This window comes from Oryzias melastigma, linkage group LG5 (genome assembly GCF_002922805.2).
Source record: "Oryzias melastigma strain HK-1 linkage group LG5, ASM292280v2, whole genome shotgun sequence".
NCBI classification, from domain to species: domain Eukaryota; kingdom Metazoa; phylum Chordata; class Actinopteri; order Beloniformes; family Adrianichthyidae; genus Oryzias; species Oryzias melastigma.
Window position 1 is genome coordinate 6,628,508 of NC_050516.1, and position 10,185 is coordinate 6,638,692.

The 10,185-nt window shown below is 39.9% G+C and overlaps 1 protein-coding gene across 1 annotated transcript in view; it reads right to left on the minus strand.

The window, feature by feature from the left end:
- Positions 1–6: 6 nt before the first annotated feature.
- The window catches only part of smg1 (SMG1 nonsense mediated mRNA decay associated PI3K related kinase), a 100,054-nt gene continuing 89,875 nt past the window's right edge, over positions 7–10,185 (minus strand). Inside the window, exon 64 of the mRNA XM_024269146.2 lies at positions 7–214. Within this exon, the coding sequence (XP_024124914.1) occupies positions 137–214 (78 nt within the window). The 3' untranslated portion in view covers positions 7–136. The remainder of the gene's footprint in view (positions 215–10,185) is intronic.

Sequence of the window (10,185 nt, forward strand, 5' to 3'; positions counted from 1 at the left end):
GGGGGGGGGGTAAGTACCCACCCCTGCATTCTTGCCCCCTGGTGGCCCAGTGCTGCTGCTCCAACTCCCCTGTCCCACTGGACTTTGGTGGATCTCCAAGCCTTGGTTGGACCAACGACACAGATCAGCGCAGCCTTCACACCCAGGCGGTCCATCCTTCATACAGCTGAGCCAGGTTGTCCATGTTGGTGGCCTCTCTGATGACAAAGTCCACCTGCAGCAAGACATCCCACCTGGGTGCTTAACCAGCATGACAGGAATCAAGGCAAAACAACAAACTGTACAGCAGGTGAGGAACAATCAAACAGAACTAATCGAGAGGCGCAGCGCCACGTTTGATGACTGAAACAATCAGGAGAATACAGCAGCAGGAGGCTAACAAAAACGCTTCAGTAAAGACAAGAGCCAAGAACATTTTAAAACAAACTCACAGCAAGCGTCTCTATTGGTTTGTCTCAACACAATCAATGATCCAGGAATGCATCTGAACAGAAACACATCCGGTCTTCAGAATGAGAGCTCTGTGCTGCTGACAGACGGCTGGACTGTTCTGTGAAACAACTCCTTTAACCCTTAAGACCAAAGTTTAACGCTCTCCTTGGCTTGTTTACATTAAAAGTGGGGTCATCTGGACCCCACAAGACAGTGCACTGAACTTTTTGTATCATTGATTTTTGAGTTTCACTAATGTCCATGACAGACATAAAATCCTGTCCACCTTTGTCCACATTTGTCATGGGAGGAATCACACATCAATATGTGGGTGGAGTCATCTGGACCCCAAAGAGAGCAGAAGGGTTAATAGGATAACAGTATGATTTCAAATACATATCGTTTATAATTTTGAAAATGTCTAAACTAGATTTTCGACTTTTAATCCGATCTAAAAGATTTATTGAGTTTATTTAGTAGGGACGGATATAAAAACAGACAAACAGCAAAGCAGCAAATGCACATATCATGCTTGTAGCAAGAGCTAATTTGCAGGAGATGAGCTTATTATACAATAAAATGACGGTGATAAGATATAAAATAAAACAGCTGATTACAAAATGACATAAAATTGTTTAAAAACAGACTTCTTAAAAAGATAAAAAATACACCTGAACAAACCTCACTCAAACATGACTGCAACACTGCTGCTGGTACAGCCAGAACTTGGTTTGATTCTCTAAGTTTGTGCTATCGTGTGATTTAGTTCTTAAGTCCTGAAGAACAGAACCTCGACATAAAAATGCCACATCCGTGTTTAAATCTGCGCTTTCTTTTTTGCTGCTTCCTTTAGGGGGCGCCACACTGATTCATCTGCCTGTATGTTCATGTCCTCCTCCATGAACCTCCTTTTGTTCTTCCTCTAGACCTCATTCCTGTAGCTCCAGCGTCCTTTCACCATCATCATCATGTTCCTCCTCTCCATCTGCTTCTCTGCACTGATCTCCAGAACATCTCCATGATCTGATCCTCTGATGGATTCATTCCTGATCCATCCTATCACTCCTAAAGAGAACCTCAACATCTTCATCTCTGCTTCCTGTCTGCATCAGAGTCTCTGAACCAACAACATGGCCACTCACCAGTCTTCTACAACTGTGGCAGTCGCACTTCACACCTCAAACTACAGCTGGGCGATATGGCCAAAAGCAACATCTAAGATTTGTTTATTCCAAATGCAATTTTTGATTTTAATAATGTTTTTTCTTGATGCTTTTACTTTTTTTTAAACTAAAGTTAAAAATGATAGAATGTAGTTCACAAAAAAACATGTATTTGAAGATTTTCTTTGGAATTGGCCTGAAACACAAAGTACAACTAAAAAGAAGCTGTACAAATGTAGAAGAAAGCAGCAGGTGTTTTGTGAGCTACCGCTAGCTTGAGCTCTCATGAAGAGAAACACCGCACTCTCAGCAGAGCAGTTCTGGTAACAACAGCTTTGAAATGGCTTTTGCTGCGTGTGGTTTGATGCTCCAAGTTTGAAGTCACCAAAATCTGGCAAGTTTGGCCAGCAAATTCTGACATTATTTTACAGAGGAAAGCCACAAGTGTTTTTTTTTTTAATAAATGCAAACAGAGAGGAAGTAACAAATAGAACAGAAGATAAAAATGACTTTAAGGAACTCCTGTAGTGATTTCTAGTCAGTCTTTGCTCTCTGTTTATGTAGTGTTTTACTTTGCATCACAAGCGAGTCTCTGAAAACCCCCCATGAGGAGTTTGAGTCAGTCACCTGTAGTCTGAACCAGCTGAAGAGAATGACATTTATTTAAAAACATTAAATGTGGAAAAAAGTAATTCATAAATGGTATGAACACTATTTTAGAGTCATCTAACATGAAACTTTATAACATGCTGAGAAAACAAGAACAGATTTACTAAAGGGGAGCAGACTGACAGAAAATAATTCTGCCTCCAGGTGATTCATTTTGAAATAAGATCATAAAAACATGATCATGTTTCAGAGTTTTGCCAAGACCGAAACAGTGGCTTTTCTCCAGCTCAACACCAGCTCTGTAAAGTTGATAAAGTTCCATAAAAAGTGGATTCACGTCTGTTATTATATTTATAAAATACAGTTTTTAAGAATGTTCTATAAACGAGTTTTGTAGAATTTATCCGCCCCGTACTGAAGCCCACTGCGAGGAATACAGTCTGAGTTTAGAGCAGTCAGTGATCACACAGAGGCGACATGCTCGTTTGCATAGCATGATAGCATGCTAAAATCTGAGTGTAACAACAGCAATCAACCCCGTGTTAGTAAACTTCTCCAGCAGCTTCATCTTCCGGTTCAGTGGGAATCCTGGTTAAAATGGTCACATGACCTGCTGCTCCATCAGTGACAGGCAGCTGATTAGCAGAAATTATGGGGGTGCTTCTTTTTTTCCACTGAGCAAACTTAGTTTTTCTGCTTTGAGGAACAAGTTCCTCTGTGCTAGCTGCTGTTTTCATGTGACTTTACTCTGAACAACAGAAGGCCAAGAGAGCAGAGTGCTGGCAAAATAAAAGCCAGATTTTCCCAAAAACAAATAGTCTAAAACAGATCTCGGCAACCTAGGGCACGCGTGCCACAGGTGGCATGCGGAGGGAAAGACAGTGACACACCGGGGTGTGAAAACAAAAAGCTATTTTGTCATCTATTTGTATTTTTCAGATTTGAAAAGAGTGATCATCTCTTCACAAGAGGATTTTTGATCCCCCATGGGGTCATTAGGAAAGAGTCCATTCACGCAGTGCTGTGACCCCGATGTTCAAAATAACTCAAGGTATCTGAAAAAGTCTGAGTTCTCCAACTTAAACTCTGCCTTTAGACTATTAAAATCTTTAAATTGACCTTTTTCCGTTATAGAATAAAAAGTTGTTACCCCTTTCAAAATCCATTGTTTGAAATGTTGTCCATCTTGTTAGGTCTAAAATCTGGGTCGTATGCACACCACTGTATAATTTGTATTTTGTTATCTAGTTGAAATTCTTCTTTTGCTTTATTCCATATTTTTAGTTGAGTTTTTATAAATGGGTTTTCGATATCTTTGATATATTCATCTAGGTGGGTGCAGGCCAATACTGTGTGTATTGGAGGGTCTTTAACCGAGAGTTCTATATTTTTCCATCTAGCTTGAAATTTTGGGGAACATAAGTTAATAAGTGGTTTAATTTGTGCTGCATAGAAATATTGTTTAAAAGATGGTAGAGCCATGCCTTTTTGAGAGCTGTAGAGTTTTATATTTGACTCTAGGTCTTTTTCCTTGCCAAATGAAACGCGAGATGGTTTTGTCTAATTCTGAAAATTCTTTTTTAGTGACTTCTACTGGAAGCGCCTGGAACAGAAAAAAGGCATCTTGGAAGGATATTCATTTTAATGCTTTCAATTCTATGACTGAGACTGAGAAAAGAGATGGTGTTCCATATTTTGATATATTTTTTTATATTTATTAGTAAGGGGTCATAGTTCACTTTTGCCATAGAGTTGATGTCCCTTGGGAGTAATATGCCCAAATATTTTAATGTTTGTCGATTCCATTTTAATGCGTATTTGTCATTAAGTTGTTTTGAGGGTGAAAAATGAAATCCTAAAACTTGTGTTTTCTGTATATTTAGCTTGTAACCTGGGTAATTTCCAAATGTTTCCAGAAGTCTAAACACCTCTGGTAAGGAGTTAATTGGGTCAGATAAGTACAATAAAACATTGTCTGTGTATAAAGCAACCTTATGGTCCTCTCCGTACATGTTGATGCCTTTTATACCATCTGTTTGCCTTATCCACTGTGCTAACGGCTCTATATACAGAGCAAACAAAATTGGGGATATTGGACAGCCCTGTCTCGAGCCGCGTTGTAAGCTTATTGGTTTTGAAAGGCGACCATTTATTTTTATTCTTGCTGATGGCTTATTGTACAATGTACGCATAATTTTAATGAATTCGGGATGAATGCCAAATCATTCTAGTACCTTATAGAGATAAACCCAGCAGACAGAATCAAAAGCTTTTTCAGCATCTAAACTAACCAGGTTACGTGTGTTGGTGAATGTGGTGTAAAAGATGTAGGGACCGTCGAATGTTATCGTGCGTTTGCCTCTGCAAAATAAAACCAGTTTGGTCTGTGTGTATAAGGGGGGGCATTAAATTCTCTAATCTTTTAGTAAGGGTGCTTGTAAATAATTTGTAGTCCACATTTAATACAGAAATTGGCCTGTAAGAGCTACACTCCAATTTATCCTTTCCCTCTTTATGTATAATTGAGATTATAGCTTCCCTCCAGGAGGGGGCATGTTTTAGTTTTTCAAAACTGAATTGTTTGCTTTCAGGAGGCATGGAGCCAGATCATTTCTAAATGCTTTGTACCAGTCTGGGGGAAAGCCATCTGGACCAGGAGTTTTATTTGCCCTCAGCCTGGAAATGGCATCATTTAGTTCTCTCTCCGTTATTTCTGCTGTCAGAGTTTTGTTATGTTCTTCAGATGGTTTAGGTAAATTAAGAGCATTCAGGAATGACTCAATTTGATGTTCAGGTTCTACAGGAGATTGGGTGTATAAGCTTTTATAATATTCTTCAAATACTTCTTGAAGCCGCTCTTGTTTATACTCTATTGTGTTTGAATTAGAGTCCTTAATTTTGTATATTGTTCTTTCTGCTTTTTCCTTTTCAAGTTTTCTAGCAAGTATTTTAGAAGCTTTGGAGCCTGCCTCATAGAATTTCTGTTTTGCAAACATTAGCTTCTTTTCAATTTCCTGTGAGTACATTTGATTGATTTCATTCTGAATTTTTTTTATTTCATCTAAATTTTGGGGGGAGTGTTTGTTCTTGCGTTGCATCTCGAGATCTTTCAATCTTTTGTTAAGGTTTGTTAGTTTAAGTTGATTTTGTTTTTTATTGTAAGAACACCATGAAATAATTTTACCCCGGATAACAGCTTTTAAAGTATCCCACACGACATGTGGCTCCACCTCTCCTGTGTCATTGGTTTCCAAAAATAATTTTATTTCCCGTTTCATCTGAGCCACAAACTGTTTATTGTTTAAGACGCTTGTGTTAAGTCTCCATATGGAATTTAGTTGAGTGCCTCCAAAATCTACTGTGCAGCAAATTGGTGCATGATCAGATAGATCGATGCAACCAATACTGCAGCTAGTGATTCGGGAGCAATCTATCTTTCTCACAAAAAAATAATCTATTCTGGAATATGTATCATGTGGGTGGGAATAAAATGTGTAGTCACGCGTAGTAGGATAAATATCTCTCCAAACGTCAATGATGCCCAATTCCCCCATTAGATTTTTAACTTTTTTACATAATGTTATTGAGGGAACATTTCTGGAAGAGTCTAGGTTTGGGTTAAGACGAATGTTCCAATCACCTCCACAAATTACTATACCAGGTGCTCCAATTATTAAATCACAGAGTTTTCTATAAAATGCAAAATCGCTTCCAGGCGGGGCATAAACATTGCAAATGGTAATTGTTGCATTGTTTATTTTCCCTGTGACAACTATGTATCGACCTTCTTTATCTGAATTCTCTCTGACATATTCAAACGGAATTTTTTGAGATATCAATATAGCCACTCCTCGTCTTCGACCATTTTTGTAAGATGAGTAATAAGCTTTTGAATACCCCATTCTTTTTTATTTATCATTTACTGAATTTGAAAGGTGTGTCTCTTGTAAAAGTACTATTTGGGCCTTTTCACGTTTAACTTTTGATAATATTTCAGTCCTCTTGGCCAGACTTGAAATCCCTTTCACATTAAATGAGATTATTTTAACATCATTCTTGTTCATTGTACGTTGTGTATTCTGTACAGATAACAGATATGACGAAGCTCGAAAAATAACAGTAAAAAATTCTTAAGAGTTCATTCTCGTGCACTAAAAAACTCCCTCCCGAAGAACAGGTAACAAAAAATAGAACAAGGAACGTGTCAATGGAGATACCAAAAACAGGTGCTTCCAAGGTGGGGGCTCGTATTAAAGGAACCCTGCAGGACCCGAGGTGGAATGGGTCCAGGTAAGGGAAAGACCCAGCTTGAGGAGGAGGGGCCCTATGTGTCATGTTGACAAGTTCTAATGAAACCTAAAGGAGATCCAACAATTTGGAAATAACTTCAAAGAAGGAAACAAACAAAACTCAGGATCAGGCGATCAAATATCTACCTTCATAATTGTGTATCTTTAAAGAAAGGGTAGACGTTCCTTTTCTTAACCTTCGGTGTCAGCGAGTCTTCGAAATCCCTGGAGCTTCTCTCTAAAGCAAGCGCTAGCTTCGGTCCCCGTCGCGGTGCCGTGCTGATCCCTCTGTCGAACGCGGCGTCCCTTTGCCGGTGCCCAGCTGGACAAAAGGCTGATCTCGTCTCGGTCAGGAGCCGTTGCATGTTTCACCACGCTGACCGAAAGTCCCCGCGCGGCCATGTCCCTGGTTGCTTCGGCGGCGTCTTTGTAGGTGCGCGCTCCATCGCTGTAGAAAACTCGCATTTTGGCTGGATAGGGAGTCTGGAACCTTATGTGGTGTTCTTTCAGCACTCTTTTGGCTTCTCCATATTCATTGCGTTTTTTTAAAACCTCGACGGGAAAACTGTGGTCAATGAAAAAACGGGCGTTTTCACAGAACACTTGTTTTTTCTGCCATGCTCTCCGGATGATGTCTTCCTTGATGCGGTAGCTGCCGAACTTCACCACTATGGACCGCGGTTTCGCATGCGGGTCCCCGGTGGGCTTAGCTGACAGGGCTCTATGCGCTTGCTCGATTCCGAGAACCTGGTTGCTGGGAAGATCGAGAGTCTTTTTCAACAAGTTTTCGACAAATGCAACCATGTCAGATCCTTCTTTATTCTCTGGTATTCCATAAATACGGAGGTTTTCTCTTCGAGCCCGACCCTCCTGGTCAATGAGCCTCGCCTCTTGGCCAGCCTGGCGGGCTGTTAGCCTCTGGATTAGCTTAGCTGCTGCTTGTAGTGCGGTCTCGGTCTCATCTATCCTCCCTTCTGCTTCGTCCATTCTCTCACTGACTCGTCCCATTTCGTTTTTAATGTAGGTAAATTGCTCGTTGTTGTCTCTCCTGAAGTCACAGAGCTCCTTTAGGATATCCCGGAGAGTTGGTTCGGAAGTGGGGTTGACTGCGCCATCTTGAGCTAATGCTAGCTCCGAAGGGTTGTTCTGTTCGTTACGGTTTATTTCGATGTCGCTGTCACCAAACTGTGTCGTTTTCCTCCTTCTTGTCTGAACTCCCGTATCCATCTTTAATTTGTATCACGGATATTAGCAGAAACCTTATTGTGGGAGTTATTCTTACAAAACCGTCGGGTACTCGAAACTCAAGCAGTCATCTTCTTGCTGGTGGAACCGGAAGTCCGGACCTGTTACATTCTGGTTCTGGTGGATGCTGTGGTGATGATCTGTGGCTGATCTGCTGCTGGGTAACAGATTCCTGATCTATTGTTTCCTCACAGCCTTACGTCTCTTCTAAAATTATAATCATTTATTCCTGCTTCTATGTTAAGCTGATCACCACTGCATTTCCTGGAGGTGAAAATGAAGAATGATGATGTCCTGTTGCAGAAAATTTAAATCACTATAAATAGCAAACTAATGAAAAAGTAAAAACCTTTAATTTTACATGCAATAAAAGCATCATCACAGCAGTGTTAATTTCGTTGACGAAAAATTTTCGTCATCGTCTTCGTCAACGACATTTTTCACCCAACGAAAACGAAACGAAAACTAAACAAAAACTCCCGCCCAGACACGAAAACTTTAACTAAATTGATAGACTTTTTTCGTCAACGAATAAAAACGAAGCGAAAATGCTCTTTGAAGACGACATCCATTCATAGCGACTGCTGGTGGAGGAGGGCGGGAGCCAATGCAGAGCGATCCAATCAGAACACAGAGCCCTGCAGCCGCCTGGGAAGACGCTATTTCAATGAACTGTGTCTGTGATTTAGGAGAAAAATGTCTACTCCAGGTAGAAAAAGAGAAGTACATATATGGACAAATTTGACATTTAACGCGACCCTCAACAAGACGTTGTGTGGAGCGACCATCACAGGCAAAAACACAAGAAAACCTGATGCGACGTTTGCAGACAAGCCAGCCTGAAATCCACGCAAAGGTAAACATACAAACACGATTATTTCCAGTGTATTGGGCTGAATCCAAATTCCTCCGCTACCCTTCAAACTGTTGTGACATTTTAAAGAGTAGAATTATCTGAGTTGTTTTAAGGGGTTACTCTCGCCAAGCTAATTAGCGCTGGTACTGCGCGGTGGAGAAGCGCTTTTCTTCACGCGGGTGAAGCTCTGAAGCACAGAGGTTTACATTTAAATGCAACTAATGATTTATTGTTTTAGCATGACGTTTGTAAAGTTATAAACCGATGTTGTTGATTATTTCCGAGCGCTAGCAGCCCCGCTGCTTCTTCAGATCAACAACAGTCAACGTTTTAATCTCCAACTCCACCACGTCTTACATGACAACAGTGCCCTCTATTGGCCGGCGGTGGTATTACAGTTCACCACACATGCTGTTGAAGCACATATAACATCCTCACACGTGTCCTCGACAGCTTACTCCTTAGTGAATGTTTTTTTTATGCATTTGTACACTTGACTACCTCCTCAATACAAGTATTTTTTTTTCTTTTTTTCCCCAGACATTTAAAATAAGGCTGATGTTATTTACACACATTTACGTGTGACCAGCACAGAATATGATGGAAATTCATGTTTTGTCCACATGTAATACGTGCAGCCAGGATCCCGTCGCTGCATTACCGGCACATATTTTAAGTTTGTCCAAGGCTGGATTTCTTTTGTTGGCCGCACGTATTTAAAATTAAACTTTTAAGTTAAAGTCCCATTAACTGTCACGCTCCTAAATGTGTGAAATGTGTTCTCCACATTTGACCCATTTGAGCCGTGATCTGCAGAGACAGGAACACTCAGGAAACATTTGCTTGTTTAACCTTAACCATAACCATAATCCTAACCTTAACCCCTTTCCTCTGGGTCAGTGCGACTAAGAAAAAAGTTTAGCACTGGCTGCAGGTTTTTTGAAAATTACGTTTGAATAGACACTTTCTGATTGGAAATGGGATGGAATTATAATTATATAATTATATTTATTTTTTCTTTTAATGTGTTTTAAGTTGTTGAAGCCGAATTAGCAGAAATGACAAGTTTGGAAAGCGAAGTAAAAGTGAAGTAAAATGTTTTTTTTTTACAAATCTTTAAGTGTTATTCATATGATCATACTTTGTAAATGTAATTAAAACGCTTTACCTTTATTCTATATTTTTGTCGACTAAATATCTACTGTAATTTAGTCGACTAAATATCTACTGTAATTTAGTCGACTAAAGTTAATAGAATCAACATGACTAAATTGCGACTAAAACTAAACCCTGTTTTAGTCAAAAGACTATGACTAAAACTAAATTAAAATCCTCTGTCAAAATTAACACTGCATCACAGAATGAACTAACAAGTTCCTCAGGTCATGTCTCATCATGTAACAAAAAATAAAAAAGCCAACATCATACTCGCGTTTTTTCTTTATTAACTGAAGTTCTTAGAAATATTGATGGTATTTTGTTCTGATGTATTTAATCCCATTACTGTTAGTTAGGGCTGCACGGTGGCGCAGTGGTTAGCGCTCTTGCCTCACAGCGAGAAGGCCCCGGTTCGAATCCCGGCTGGGACCTT